The 16487-nt window shown below is 42.5% G+C and overlaps 1 protein-coding gene across 1 annotated transcript in view; it reads right to left on the bottom strand.

Moving 5' to 3' along the window:
- Nucleotides 1–5239: 5239 nt before the first annotated feature.
- Nucleotides 5240–16487, bottom strand: part of LOC147882442 (DNA-directed RNA polymerases IV and V subunit 2-like) — a 160451-nt gene continuing 149203 nt past the window's right edge. Inside the window, exons 7-8 of the mRNA XM_087400248.1 lie at nt 5802–6979; nt 5240–5714 (exon numbers count right to left, since the gene is read on the bottom strand). Of these exons, the coding sequence (XP_087256374.1) occupies nt 5240–5714; nt 5802–6979 (1653 nt within the window). The remainder of the gene's footprint in view (nt 5715–5801; nt 6980–16487) is intronic.

Genomic DNA, 16487 nt, shown 5'->3' on the forward strand with positions numbered 1-16487 from the left:
TTCAAACGGGATGAGCATTTTCTGATTAAAATCTTTCGAGCATCCGAGAGAAGGAAAAAAAAAGCTTCCAACTATGTAAAAATATTGCAAAAATAGTTCGGAACAAAACACAGTTTCACTTAGAAATATGCAAAGTATTATAGCAATGCCTATCTTATACACAAATCTTTAATGAATCTTACAACTTTTACTTAATAGGGGGTGACAATGAAAACTCTCTCTCAACCTAGCCTCATAAAAGGGTTTATCCAAAGAAACCTCAATGAAGCAAGCCATCGAGGTAGTTTCACCAACAAAACCCCTTTGAAGTAGGTCTTCCAAGGTAGTTTCACTGGTGAAACTACCATGGACAATACTTTTAAAAGTGGCACAACTTTCACATCCAATGTCCAAATATAGTCATTCAGCCACTCAAATGATTTGAAAACCCCATTTGAGCACATCTATGGGGTTATGTTTTGGAAATCTTGCATATATTTTATTAAACATTTCATCTATTTTATGAGAGGGATTTATAAGCCCAAGTTAATACTTATTTATAGTAATTTAAACTTCTTTATAAACATATCCATAAATATCTTGTTATTTATGCTATTAAAACACTAGAAAGCTCTTGTCATATTGATATAAATGTGTTAAATAAGTAATTATATATGTATGATATTATTACATTGAGAGTGAATATGAGGGATGTTTCTTAAAGGAATTATTTTTCAACACCTTTTTAAGGTAATGATAGGGGTACAAAGGATGTCTATGAATAAGAAAATTTATGTTATGTAAAATTGAATGAGTGATAATTCCATATATTTTTATGATAAAGGGATCTAGTTCTAGTGAAAATAAAAGTGTCATAACCATGTTTCCTAAAGACATATAATTTTTTAAATCTCTTGAAAAACATGCTTGGATTAACTTGTTCATAGGTTTCTGCTCATAAAATTGACGCATCCACCTTCAAATATGTGCTCAACACACACTTTGGACGCCTCTTTGTCCATTTTCCCATATCTCCTAAAGGCTATTCGACCACCACCAAATTGTGAACAACACCCTCAATTCATACATCAAGCACATAATCTAATCCATGAATGGATCATGAACAAAAAAGGGGCATGTTAACCGCCACCTTAACAATGAATTTTTTGAAAGATAACATAGAGGATAGGGAGAGGATGAAAGGAAGATAGTAGAAATCCACCTTGGAGCCGTATGGGCCCAAGTACATTGTCAAAATGAGAAAGAGAGAGGGAGGTAAGAAAGAATAGTGTGGTCCCTCCCTACAAAAGGAGCAATGTATAAATAGACAAAGGTTTGAATTTGGCCTTCATTATTGTATGCATGCATTTGGATTACTAGCTCTATTAATAGTTTGGTTCCCTCACCCATCGCTGGTGTTGTGACATGAAGTTGGGGGTAATAACTTCACGCACCTCTTAGCTTCCTGCTCTTCCCAATCTTAATAATAGAGACCCTTATCACTTGCAAAGAGATGAAGAAAATATTTTCATGCAAAAAAAAACCACAAGATATCTTTCTCCTTACTTCCCTTAGAGGAGAACGAATATGGTAACATCCCAAGTGACGTTATAGTCCAGCATCGGGAGAAGAAAAGGATTCGCAGAGGCCATTATCTCACCAAGCCGGTCGACGCCAAAGAGAAGAGAAATGCATTGTTGGAAGAAGATCTTTCGGCTCAACATGACATGAAATGATATATATCTAGGGGCTTGAAGGGGCTGATTTGGTTGGATGGGTAAATTCCGGAGAAACACTTTGAGTACATGTCTTATACCATGTCTACGACTAGTAACCTCAATCTGGAGGCATCTGCTAAGTTAGACAATTTCAATTACGGTACATGGAAATACCAAATGGAGACCATCCTTGTACTTTAGGATATGTCGATGAGTCTACACCTAGACCATTGGACGATCCAACCACCAGTAGCTCTACTCCACCTGTTGTCACAACACCAACGGAATCTACGGCTACACAAATAGTTTTCGCATCTGTAGCAGATCCTGCCATTGCCCAAGCTCAAGCAGAATGGGATAAGAAAGACAAGTACACCTATCATTTGATCAAGCAAAATGTGCAAGATGTCATCCTAGGACGGCTCAACACAGTCAAGACATTGAAAGAAGCATGGGATATATTCACAGCTCTCTACGAGTCAAAGAACACATCCAAGATTCTCACACTGAGAAACCAGATAAACTAGAGTTTCTGCAATAGCAGTGAAACCGATCATGCTTATGTACTCCGCATAAAAGACTACAACAATCAACTTGCAACAGCAAGAGAGACTATGAACCCCGCAAAAATGATTCAAGTAATCCTGAATGGACTAGAAGAGGGATACGAGAATCTAGTCCAGAGTATTGCCATCCAATGACAAATTCTGACACTGGAAGAATTTCAGTCAGTCGTACTTGGTAAAGAACTCAGGACTCAGGTCATCTAAGCACGTAAAGGTCATTCTAATGAGCATATGCTCACATACATAATAATCATTGCAAGAAATTGGATGCGAAGTCACACAAATGCATCATAGTTGGCTACAGTGAAGAAAGCAAAGCATACAAATTGTATGATCCCATCAACCGTAAGGTCATTATCTTCAGAGATGTAATCTTTGATGAGGAATCAAAATGAAAAACCTCACCTACACAAGAGATAGAAGCATCGACTTCACAATCATCTATAGAACAGGTTGATAAAGAAGAGTAAAATTTGCCAGCAACACCCCAAGCAGAGCCACAGCAGCTCAGACGGTCTACTAAGGAAAGCAGATCACCAACCAAATTAACATATGCTCAGAAAAGCAAAGCATTTCAGATGAAAACCACCAACTATGCTCTTATGACTACCATTATGGCTACAGAAGAGCCAGTGTACTTCGAAGATACAGTAGATAAGCCGAAATGATAAACTGCTATGAATAAAGAAATTGATGCTTTGTATAAGAATGATACTTGGGAATTATGTTTCCTTCCACCAGGAAAGAAATCCATAGTAAACAAATGGGTATACAAAGTAAAGTACAATCCAGATGAAAGTATTCAAAGATACAAAGCAAGACTATTTGCAAAAGAATTTACATAGCAATATGGTCAAGATTATGATGAAACTTATGCTCGAGTAGCAAAGATGGATTCCATACGGTTCTTGATATCACTAGCGACACTCAACAGATGGAATGTGTTTCAGCTCGATGTCAAGAATGCATTTCTTAATGGTTATCTAGACGAGGAAGTCTACATGCAACAACCAACAGGTTATATTGAACCAGGAAAAGAAAATAAGGTTTGCCATCGCAAGAAAAGTCTCTACGGCTTAAAGCAAGCACCTAGAAGTTGATACAGCAGAATTGATAAGTATTTTGCTAATCTGGGATACATGAAATCTAATGCATATCATACTCTCTACTACAAAGTTCAAAGGGAAGACATTACTATTGCACTTTTATACGTAGATGATATGATTATAACAGGAAGCAAGGATAGCTTTATCAGAAAACTAAAACAAGACTTATCTGCAGAGTTTGACATGAAAGATCTTAGACTTATGCACTATTGTCTTGGAATTGAGTTCTAGAGAGATTCAGATAGCACATTCATGAGTCAACTCAAGTATGTTGACAGTCTTTTGAAGAAGTTTTATATGGCAGATTACAAGATTACAGCCACTCCCATAAAACAGAGTTTAAAACTTACTAAAGATTTAAAAAAGCCTACAGTCAATGACAGGTACTACAGGCAGCTCATCGGATCTCTTATATATCTGATAATCACACAGCTAGATATTTGTTATGCAGTAAGCTCACTAGCACAGTTTATGGCGAATCGGCTCAAGCATTGGCCAAGAACCGAGTATATTAATCGGCTCAAGCATTGGCCAAGAACCGAGTATATCATTCCAAGCATTCCTCCAAGACAAATGAGAAAGAGAGGCTTCAATGTCCTCAATCTCTTACCTCAACCTCTTGGAAGGTAACCTTGCTCTGATACCATATGAAGATGTAAGACATGAAATGGAATGGAATGGAAAGTGAAAGCAAGACTAAACAACCATAATGGAAATGAAAGACTAGCACAGTTTATGGCAAATCCAAAACAGTCTCACTGGAATGCAGCCAAAAGAGTCTTGAGATACATCAGATATATAAGACATTTTGGGATAGAATACAGAGGAAGTCATCCACAGTTGTATGGATACTGTGACAGTGACTATGGCAGAGATCATAAGACCAGGAGATCGACACAAGGATATGCATTTTTCCTTTGTCAAGATACTATATAATGGTTTTCAAACAAACAACCAACTATTTCTTTGTCTTTGAGTGAAGCAGAATATAGAGCACTCACTACAGGTGCATGTGAGGCTATATGGCTCAGAAGACTATTGTCAGAAACAGATTACTTTGATGAGTCAAAGCCAACAACAATATATTATGATAATCAATCGGCTCAAGCATTGGCCAAAAACCGAGTATATCATTCCAGGCATTTCTCCAAGGCAAATGAGGAAGAGAGGCTTCAATGTCCTCAATCTCTTACCTCAACCTCTTGGAAGGTAACCTTGCTCTGATACCATATGAAGATGTAAGACATGAAATGGAATGGAATGGAAGGTGAAAGCAAGACTAAACAACCATAATGGAAATGAAAGAAAGAAAGAAATGTACAACCAAAGTAAAGTACTTACATCATCAAGAAAGGCTTGAGACTTGAGTGATTTGACATGAGAAAGTACAATGCCTTTATAGGATAGGCACACACACAGTCTAAGTGTCAAATGTATATGGGATAAGTCACATAGTGACACGTGGCACTCTAGGATATAAAGTAGTATAGTACTACCCTAGAACTCAATAGAAACACACTAAAAGTCACTCACATTGACTCTATTTCCTAACAGAAATCCCATGAAAGCCTTGTGGCAATATGCATTAAAAACAAACCATGGTTCTACACCCTCATAAAAGATGCCCTCTTGACCACAGCAATGTAGGCTCATCCTCAAGCTCTGCCCCAGGTGGCCAATGAGGGTGAATGATGTACTGCCAGATTTTTGTCATAAAGGCCAGTAAAAAATAATTTTTGTAAGATTAACAAAATCCATAGTGTTAGTAAGCATAGATCAGTCCAAAACTTGAGATGCACTGCCATGATAAGGAGCTCTTGATATACTAACCCATGATTTTTCTGGGATCCAAAAAAATCCATAGTGTTACTCAACATGGCTCAGTCCAAAACTTGAGACGCACTCCCATGCTAAGGAGCTCTTGATAAAGAAGTTTGCAAGCATAGGGCATGGGCACTTGTACAACATGTTTTCTGTTTTTGCAAGCACAACATGTGTATCCTTTTGCTTCTTTTGAAGCGACTATGTTACATGAGCTACAAATGAACATTTTATAAGGATCGCTTAAAGTAAACAATCTCTCTTTCAAATTTGCTGAAGCCCCATGTACTATCAAGCAATCTCTTTCCATTTCTCCAATTTTTGTACCTCCCTGCCTCTTACGATCAGCCACAGGCTGCCTTGTAAGGGGATTGACAGGGCCTCTGTTTCTACACTTCAATTTATCCAAAGCCATGTGTACTAGTCGTTGATAGAATACCGGGCTTATTGTTACCTTCTCCTTCATTTGTTGACCACTTCTCCCATTCACCATTGCCTCCTTTCCTCCTCCTTCATATCCCAGCCTGCAATCACAAAGACTGACAACATGTCATTTTTAAACCAGATAATAAACTATTGAATACTAAATTATTATATACCAAGGACCGCACCTTTGAAGTTCCTCCATGATTGAGTCCATTTCTGTTCTATTGAATGGTGTGGCATCAAATTTCTTACCACTGATTGCAGCAATTTTTGTAACAATACTCTCTGCCAACTGCCCAACTGTCTGCCGGGTCGGAAAGGCATGGGGGTTAACCACTATATCTGGCACAATTCCTTCACGTGTAAAAAACAGGTCCTCTTGCCTGCAAAGAAATCCCACTACACCTTTTTGACCATGCCTTGTTGAAAATTTATCTCCATCAATAGGTGTGCGTGTCTGTCTTAATCTAACATGTGCTATTACATTTTCTTCATCATCATCTGTTGCCAAGATGACCTGATCAACCCGGCCACTTTCACCCACTCTTAGTTTTAAGCTTGATTCTTTCCATTTGCAGTTATTCGGGTCTTGGCATTCTCTTCCAGCAAGAATGTCTCCTTCCTTCAAATTTACACCAATAAATGGGAGGCCATCATTGTCAAGATTTTTCAAGCTTGTTGGCTTTGTAAATCTCTCTCTTTGCACATCCATATGAAGATCAAAAGATTGAAAATGATTAGACTTGAATAACCCACGGTCGATAGAAGACTGGTTTAAAATGATTGAATCTTCTTGGTTATATCCATAGAACGGACTCACAGCAACGATAGCATTTTGACCATTGCTAAGGTCTTGTCTATTGATGTAGTTTGCAGCTTTTGTGTCACAAAGTGGATTTTGTGGATATAGCAACTGGTGACTTGTCTTATCTGACCGGACAGACATGCAAGTGGTGTAAAATCCTATGGCCTGTTTTCCATGCTTCTGGGCCTGAAGCATAACCCTCGTGTGAGGATTGTGATTTGAGAATGGAATAAGAGAAGCCGCTATTGAAAATGAAAAGCAGGGATTCAATTCACAATGAGTAAAGTGAATCTTGTCATGCTCACTGAGAGAATCTTTTAGCTCTTTACAATCTTGAGCTACAACGCAACTCTCCTCTTCTTCAGGCCCTACAAACTCAATTACTCCATGATTTAATAGATATTGAAATGGATTCATTGTCACAAATCGCAGATCCTTGGTATTGTTCTTTGTTATGCAAGAATGCATTTTCTCTACCACAATTAAAGGCCTCAAAAAACGGCCACTGTCACAGAATATTCTTATCTCCTTTTGGTTAACATCTTCTGCAATTTCAACCTGTGAGAAAGAATTACAAAAACAATAAGGTGAGAAACGAATTTTGATCCAATCAAATTCTAAGAACTTTGGAAAGACAATGTTCTAAGCATATACCCAGATATACAAAGCATTCCATATCAAGTTCTTATGATCAAATCTTTGAAAACTGAGAATTTATTTTCATTTCACCTCTTATCATATCTCATGGACTGGCATTCTAGAATGTATAGACTTGGTTAACAGTTTGGGGCATTTCTAGAATGAATATGGACTTGTCTAATAGTTTGGGGCTTTTCAAACATAAACCTGACCTGCGGTTATCAAGTGTTGGCTTGGTGGTTTGATATCCATACTCCATATGCAGCAGCCTTCAGTTGGGTAGAGGTAGGGGATTCCATCCTACAAGTTGTGTTCCCATGTGATCTAATGTGACACTAGACAAGCACAACACTATATAGTGTGACACTAGACTCTAGAAAGCAAAAGTGTATATGGGATAACTCCCAATATGACACGTGGCATGTCTAGGACTCATTAGACTATAAAAACACACCTAGAACACTCGCTTTTACTTCATGTTCCAATGTCCCCCCCATGAAGGAAATGTGAGGGACTACTGGAATGGAACCAAAACAGGACATGACAAAATGATGAAGTCTACTGTTCTATGCATCTCAAGTAGCTCAAAGGCTTAAATGAAGCATGGCTACCTGACCAACACATTGGTCTAGGGAATGCACCCACATCCTGGAACTCGGCTAGGCCTGATAAAGGGACCCATCAAAGCCAATAGAAAGGCTCCCGCAATGCATCCCCCCTGGCTTCATAACAGGACATGGTAGGAAGCCACACACCACTCATAAAGGAAATAAAACATCATTTGAAGAGGATGATCCAAGGCTGAGAACCTTTATTGACTCAATGACTCAAGGAGATTATAACATGAATTTTTGTGGGACTATCCAAGGTAGAGTACCCAAGTATATCAAGCTCATGTAAAACTTAAAATGCATAGTCACAATCATTAGGCTCATAAATCTTCAGATGGGGAGAGAGATCTCGGATGTGAGCCGTGAAAGCATGTGTCGGTAATGGCGGGTCTTTATCTACTTCCTCTGCTTCATTATGGACAGCCGCAACCAAATTAACATGGTCTTTGATTTGTTGCTTGGTAAGTTTGTTGAAGCAACGATCCTCCGTGTGACCAAGCTTCCCATAGTATGTGCACTTGAGAGTTTTGAATTTACCTTTACCCTTTGAAAAAAGTACATTAGAGCCAAGAGTATTGGTATACCTCCATTCATGGTCAAGTAGCATGGCCACCATGCCATGGAATGCCATCTTTGCCACTTGTAGTGCTGGAATGACCTCCCGGTACTTTGGAATGTCTTCAATGCTTGAGAGGATGCCAGCAACTTAATCATCTTTCCTATAGGGGTTTTTAAAGCAGCAAGTTGTGTGATGAGGGATTCCATTTCATTCAGATGTTGTTGAAGAGTGCCTTCATGCTTCATGGTGAGCCTGAAGAACTTTTGCAAAGAAATACCTTGGAATTGATGAGTTGGTTGCCAAACAAGTACTCTAAGTTGCTCCACAATTCATGGGCAGTGAGCCCAAAATCAAGGGGATGAATGACAGTATCAGCAAGAGCCAAACCAATAAAAGAGACGGCCTTTTCATTTTGAGCTTGCCATCGGAGAAGCTTCTCTTCATCATCCTCGGGTTCTCTTGATTTTCCATTCATAACCAGCCATAGATTCTCTCTCATAAGTAGAAGCCGCATTTTGGCTTCCCATGTTGCAAAGTTCTTCCTGGAGAACTTCTCAATGGTAACACTTGACTTCTTTTTTTTTGCAAAAAGGAGACTTTTATTAAGAAAGAAAGAAACTCGCTAGAGCAAGCTCTGTGTGGAAATACAACATGCTAAGCATGTAATAAAAAACACCGCAGAAGAATGAGGTAGAAAGAAACCAAGGTTGAGGCTGAAAATGCCAACTCAACCTTGTAGAAGTCTCAGCAAGGAAAGGAGAGTCTCTCCAATCCCTGAGAAAAGTAACTCTCCTGGAGGAGGCTACTCGAGAGGATCTTTGCATGGTTGCCCATATGGCCATCAGAGTGTGTACCGTATCTGTCCAAGTACTGGCCAAGATCTGAGAAGGGTAAACCTGAGAACCCTCCATAGCCTCAGTGCATCTGGCTCTCCAAATGTGCCATGCTGCAATGCTAGCTAAAACCTCCCATGGAGAGTCAACCGAGGAATGAGCAGCCCTGGAGAGAGTGCCCGGAACATCCTCTAAGGAGAACAACTCCACAAGGTGTCGTCGGATGTGTAGAGTCCAAGACGAGTCATGTCTCTTGAAGAAAACCTGGGGCCCTGAAAGAGTGAGCCAAGCCACTAATCCCCAGGTCATATACAAGGGGAGGCGAACAAAAGTGCTGAAAATCCTTTCAATCCCCTTCCATATGATTCTTGACTGTCTGCAATCCCAAAGGCAGTGTTGTTTGTTGACTTAAACGGAGTGTTACAGTCAGATCTTGATGTTGTCATGCATATAGCTTCAGATTTTTTTGCATCCCTTCTTACTACAGATCTGAACACACAGGCTAGATGATGCCAGAGAGGTTATTTGGCAGTGTATCCCTGTATTGGTGAAGGATGAGATGTATGTTTCTTTGGATGCACCTTTCACCAATGCAGAATTCAAGACTGCATTACTTGCCCTTCACAAGGGTAAGTGCCCAGGTTCGGATGGACTTATCCCTTCCTTTTTTATTACTTTTTGGGAGCAGATTGGTGATCACATTACATCAGCCCTGCAGGGTGTGTGAGACTCTAGTGAGATGCCGGACTCACTTACACATGGTCTCATTCATCTCATCCCAAAGGGAGACAATAGGAATCTTGTGTCTCAATGGAGACCATCACTCTATTGGGCACCTTTTACAAGATTCTGGCGAAAGCCATCAGTCTACGGCTACAAGTTTTTCTTCCAGATTTGATTCATGACACGCAGATAGGGTTTGTGCATGGCAGAAGTATTTTTTATAATATTTTCTCATTTTGGGAGGCCTCAGAATGGGCCATGCAGAGCTGCCAGAGATTGGCCATTCTACTCTTGGACTTTGAGAAAGCTTACGACAGAGTAGACTGGGATTTTTTACAGGGTACTCTATCTCGCTTTAATTTTTCAGATGCATGGATTAGAGGAGTATCCTCTCTCTACAGATCAGCCCATAGCAAGGTGCTCATTGGGGGGGTAAGAGGGGACAGGTTTCACATTTCTAGATCAGTCCGCCAGGGATGTCCTCTTGCCCCTTTTCTTTTTCTATTTGTGGCAGAAGCTATGAGTATCTACATTAGATCTCAAGCTGATATTTATGGTCTGAGGCTTCCTATCCGCCAGGAAGAAGAGCTCTTGGATAGTGAGTTGGCAGATGACACGGCTGTTTTTTTGGATGCCTCCCCCAAGACGCTCACTTCCTTCCGAACAGCCTTGGATTTATTTTGCACAGCTACAGGTGCACACATTAATTGGCATAAATCCAATGGTTTTCGGATTTGCAATGATGACACCCCGGATTGGGGTAATGATTTTGGCTTCACTTGGGTACAGAGGAACGTCTCCGTCAGATATTTGAGCTGCTAGGTTGGGGTGGGCATCTCTCCTTCACAACAGTTTGCTCCGGTGTTGGAGAGCATCAAAAGAAAGATCCTTTTCTGGAGCTCAGCCAAACTTGACTTGGATTCCAGGGTGGTGGTGGTTAACCAGGTTCTTCTAGCTACAGCATGGTTTGTATGCTCTTGTTGGTGCCACTCTAGGGATTGTATCACTCAGCTTAAGAGGCCTGTATGAAACTTTTTATGGAGTGGTCTAGATGGCACATCTGATGTTACAGCCAGTGTGGCTTGGGAGACCTTGATTCTCCCTTCAAGAGAAAGGGGTTTGAATATCATCGACCCAGATCTACAGTGCAAAGCTTTACTCTGCAAGGTTGTTGTGAGAGGACTTATGCCAGGGCAAGAGCCTTGGAAGGATTTGTTTATCAGATGCATACAGTCTCGCACGTCCACTTCAGGAGAGGATTGGACACATGGTACCAGATGGGTTTTCACCACAGCCCACCTCAGATCTCCCTCTTCCCCTCCTATGGTTGGTATCCTGAAAGCATGGGCCAGCTTCACGAGTACTCTTCGCAAGATTCACCTATCCACCCATGAAGAGATTGAAAGGCAGCCTATCATGTGGAATGACAGGATTTTGGATGAGCATGGCAGACCACTTGGAGCTTCTCCTTACATGCAGTGGCCAAGATGGGAGAGGGGCCCTGCATCTACTGTGGGAGCATGGAAAGCCTTCAGAAAGCTTCCTGCAGACCGACAGGCCCCGATGGCCTTAATCTCAGAGGGAGTGCAGGGAGAGTCTGACAGATTGATGCAGCCTTGCCCTTGGATTAGGTGGACACAGATAACATGCCTATTACTTGCTCCACCTGGATGGGGGCATTTTCCAGACTGGGAGTTCCTTTACAGGTGATTGCTTTTCATGACGCACATGAGGATGCCTTAGTCTTTGATGTTTCTTCGGGGGGTAGGTTGTCTAAATCCACAAACGATGTCTTGTTGAATGTACCGTTTCAGCCAGTTAGGATAGTCAACTTCATGGAGCATGGCTCTCTTTTACAGTGGTACTTGGATCCTGACCCGCTTCTTATCGCCTTGGGCTCATGGAGGCTGTGGCTCTATGGAGGTATCCCAATTAGGTTTTTGTAGTGGGACCCTAGGGAATGGGAATGGATAGATGAAGGGCATCGAGAGAAGGGCATACCCTTCTTTTGTTACACGGTTAGTAATGCCAGGAAATTCCAGCTCAGCTGTAGGGGTTGGAGGCCTCCCAGAGCTCATCATTGGGAGAACTTTCAAATTTCTGCTGACTTACAGAAATTTTTTTGGCAGAGGCTCTGGAAATCCCACCAGAATAGAAAAATCACTCTCTTCTTTTGGCTTTCTATTCATGGTGGGATAGCAGTAAACCAATGGAGATCCAGGTTCGGAGCTGACCCTTCTTGCCCTCGTTGCCTTTCTGCTTTGGAGACAATACAGCACTGCCTTTGAAATTGCAGACAGGCGAGAATCATATGGAAGGGGATTGCAAGACTTTTCAGCACTTTTGTTCCCCTACCTTTCTATATGATCTGGGGATCAGTGGCTTGGCTTACTCTTTCAGGGCCCCAGGACTTTTTTGAGAGACTGGACTCCTCTTTGGCTCTTCACGACAATGACACCTTGTGGAGTCATGCTCTCTAGAGGATGTTCTGGCCACTCTCTTCACGGCTACTCATTCCTCGGTCAACTCTCCATGGAAGGTCTTAGCTAGCATTGCAGCATGGCATATTTGGAGAGCCAGATGCATTGAGGCTTTAGAGGGTTCTCATGTTCCACCCTTCTCAGATCTTGGCGAGTACTTGGATAGATATGGTACACACTCTGATGGCCATTTGGGCGACCATGCAAGGATCATCTCGAGCAGCCTCCTCCAGGAGAGTTACTTTTCTCAGAGATTGGAGAGACTCTCCCTTCTTTGCTGAGACTTCTACAAGGTTGAGTCGGCATTTTCAGCCTCAGCCTTTGTTTCTTTCTACCTCATTCCTCTGAGGTGCTTTTTATTACATGCTTAGCATGTTGTATTTCCGCACAGAGCTTGCTCTAAAGAGTTTCTTTCTTACTTAATAGAAGTCTCTTTTTTGCCAAAAAAAAAAAGGCAATGTTGTACTGTTTTCAATGCAGAAAGGCAACGAGGGCAAGTAGGGTCAGCCCCAAACCTGGATCTCCAATGGTTCACTGCTATCCCACCATGAATAGAAAGCCAAAAGAAGAGAGTGATTTTTCTATTCCAGTGGGATTTCCAGAGCCTCTGCCAAAAAACTTTCTACAACTCTGCAGAAATCTGATAATTCTCCCGTATTTCTAATAGCTTCATTGATCTCATCTATTGTCAATTTGAGGACAATGTGGCGGATATCTTCACCAAAGCCCTATCAACAGATCTTTTCTTACAACATCGACATGGCTTAGGGATCAGAGACATTCTCACAATGTCAAGGGGGATTGTGAAGTGATTCAGAATGACATTGTTTTCATGTACTCCCATAGGTTGCATATCAATCTAGATGAATTTGTGGAACCATGGTACTTTAGGTACTGCAGGGTACACCTAAGATGTTTCCAGGGTACTTTCAGCCATATCTTTGAGGAGGGATCTATAAGAGATTACAAAGATATGGTATTGTAGGCATAAAGTCAACCTTATGGTTGCCCTTTCCACCCATGGCAAGCGCTTGCTCACCCTGACGAGAGGCTTTGGCAAAATTTGAGCATCTCTCCTCTTCCTATAACAAAATCCCAACTAACTCATTGAACAAGAATGGGGCTGCCTAAGAACAATGGTCAATGAAGTGATGAATGTGCCATATGAGGGCGCTAAGCTATTGAGAGTAGTAGAGACGAGCTTGTCTTCTATTTTCTCATCAATACTTGCGAGCTGATCACGTAAATCCGTGATCGTGACAATATGATCAGTGATGGCTTGGCCTTCCTGCATCTCGAGATCCTTGAGTTGATTTGTCAAGGCAATGGCTCTTGCCTCATTCTTAACATGATACATGTTTACCAATCTTTCCCATGCTGCCTTTGCATCCTTGCACAACTTGATAGTCATCATAATGTGCCGCTTCACATTTATGGCAATCAAAAACATCGCTTGGACACTACGGGTGTTCCTCTGTCGATGCTATGGGACTAGCAGACGGGACTGTAGCAGTCTGCTATTTGCCTGTAGTCTGACCCGTTAAGCTGTGTTGGATGTAGATAAGCATGCTGGCCTCACCTCATCCCCACTAACAATATCCTACAAGTCCTTACCAACCAAGATGTTCTTAAGCATGAATGACCACAAGGCATAGTTTGGTCCATCAGCTTATCACCCTCAGGGCAAGTGCCCAAGTTCGGATGGCCTCACCCCGTCTTTTTTCATTGCATTTTGGGATATGATTGGAGACTATATTACTTCAGCCCTACAGGCCATTTGGGACTCTGGCGAGATGCCTGGGTCGCTTACAGAGAGTCTCATCCACCTTATCCCAAAAGGAGGTTGCAGAAATTTAGTGTCCCAATGGAGGCCTATCACACTTCTGGGGACTTGTTACAAGATTCTGGCCAAGGCTATCAGCCTCCGATTGCAGCCACTTCTCCCTGATCTTATTCATGACACTCAGACAGGATTTATGCATGGCAGACGCATTTTTGATAACATTTTTTCTTTCTAGGAAGCTTCACAGTGGGCCATACAGAGTGGCCGGAATCTTGCCATTCTACTTTTGGATTTTGAGAAAGCTTATAACAGAGTAGATTGGGGTTTTTTGGAGGGCACCCTTCTACGCTTTGGCTTTACTGATGCTTGGATCAGAGGTGTTTCCTCTTTGTACAGATCAGCCCACAGCCAGGTACTTATTGGTGGGGTAAGGGGTGAGAGATTTCAGATTTCGAGATCAATCCGTCAAGGATGCCCCCTTGCTCCTTTCCTTTTTTTGTTCGTGGCCGAAGCTATGAGTATCTATGTTAGATCTCAAGCTGGCATCTTTGGGCTGAGACTTCCCATCAGAAGGGAAGAGGAGCTACTTGACAATGAGTTGGCAGATGACACAGCAGTTTACTTGGATGCCACTCCACAGATGCTCACTTCTTTCAGGACAGCATTGGATTTATTTTGCTTGGCGGCAGGGGCGCAGATAAATTGGCATAAATCCAATGGCTTTTGGATCAATGATGAGGACACTCCAGTTTGGGGGCTTGACATAGGATTCACTTGGGTTCAGAGGGGTGAGCCTATCAGGTATTCGGGCTGCCACGTCGGCTTGGATATTTCTACCACGCAGCAATTTGCTCCCGTTTTGGAGAGCATCAGAAGCAAGCTTCTTTTTTGGAGCTCAGCCAAGCTGGATCTTGCCTCTAGAGTTATGGTGGTCAACCAGGTCCTCTTGGCCATGGCTTGGTTTGTTTGTTCATGCTGGTGCCGTTCCAGGGACTGCATCTTTCAGCTCAGAAGACCGATCAAAAACTTTCTCTGGAGTGACCTTGATGGCACAGCAGATGCCTTAGCCAGGGTGGCTTGGGAGACCCTCATTCTCCCTAACATGAAGGGGGTCTCAATATTATTGATCCAGATTTACAATGCAGAGCTTCACTTTGCAAGATGGTGGTGTGGGGACTTATGCCAGGGCAGGAACCGTGGAAGGACTTTCTTATCAGCAGCATACAGAGCTGCACACCTTCTTCAGGAGGAGACTGGATGAGCAGTGTTAGGTGGATCTTCACCACAACACACCTCAAATCACCTTCGTCCCCTCTCATGGTTGCCATTCTAAAAGCTTGGGCCAGTTTCAGAAGCACTCTTCGGAGGATTCCTCCTTCCTCTCGGGAAGAGATTGATAGGCAACCCATCATGTGGAATGACAATATTTTAGATGATCATGGCAGACCACTGGGTGCCTCACTCTACATGCAGTGGTCCAGGTGGGAGAGGGGACCTGCATCGTCTATAGGGTCTTGGAAAGCTTTCCGCAGGCTTCCAGAGGAGACCAAATCAAGGTTGACAGGACATCTTAGAGGGAGTGCAGGGAGGATCTTGCAGATTGAGGCAGCCCTTCCAGAGGTTTGGGTAGACACAGATGATATGCCACTCACTTCCTCCACTTGGGCAGGTACTTTTTCGAGAGGCGGTGTTCCGCTTCAAGTTTTGGCCTTTCGAGATGCACAGGAGAATGCTTTGGTTTTTAGTGTCCAGGATGGTGGCAGATTGTTCAGGTCCACAGAGGACATCTTGCTTGAGTCTGCTTTTCAGCCTATCAGGATTGTAGGTCTTTTGGTGCAGGGATCTGAGTCAGAGTGGTTTCTAGACCCAGACTGCCGGCTACTCTCCACCGGGTCTTGGAGGCTCTGGCTCTTTGGGGGAGTTCCCATCAGGTATTTGCAGTGGGACCCCCGAGAGTGGGAGTGGATTGACGCAGGGCATCGAGAGAAGAGCATCCTCTTATTTCGTTACACGGTTAGTAATGCCAGGAGATATCAGCTCAGCAGTAGAGGTTGGAGACCTTCCAGAGTTCCTCATTGGGAGACTTTTTATATCACTGCGGAGCTACAGAGGTGCTTCTGGAGGAGACTCTGAAAATCCCACAGGAATAGAAAGATCACTATCTTCTTTTGGCTTTCTATCCATGGTGGGATTGCAGTGAACCTTTAGAGGTCTAGGTTCGAAGCCGACCCTACTTGCCCTCGATGCCTTTCTGCTTCGGAGACCATTCAGCATCGCTTATGGGATTGCAGGCAGGCGAGGATGATTTGGATGGGGGTAGTTAGGATTTTCAGTTACTTTGCCCACTCCCCATTTTTTATGACATGGGGCTCAGTGGCTTGGCTTTCTCTTATAGGACCTCAGGTTTTCTATGAGAGAGTTGACTCCTCTCAGGCTAT

Source organism: Dipteris shenzhenensis, chromosome 29 (assembly GCF_047967505.1).
Source record: "Dipteris shenzhenensis isolate YYH24624 ecotype China chromosome 29, Dip_SZ_1.0, whole genome shotgun sequence".
NCBI classification, from domain to species: domain Eukaryota; kingdom Viridiplantae; phylum Streptophyta; class Polypodiopsida; order Gleicheniales; family Dipteridaceae; genus Dipteris; species Dipteris shenzhenensis.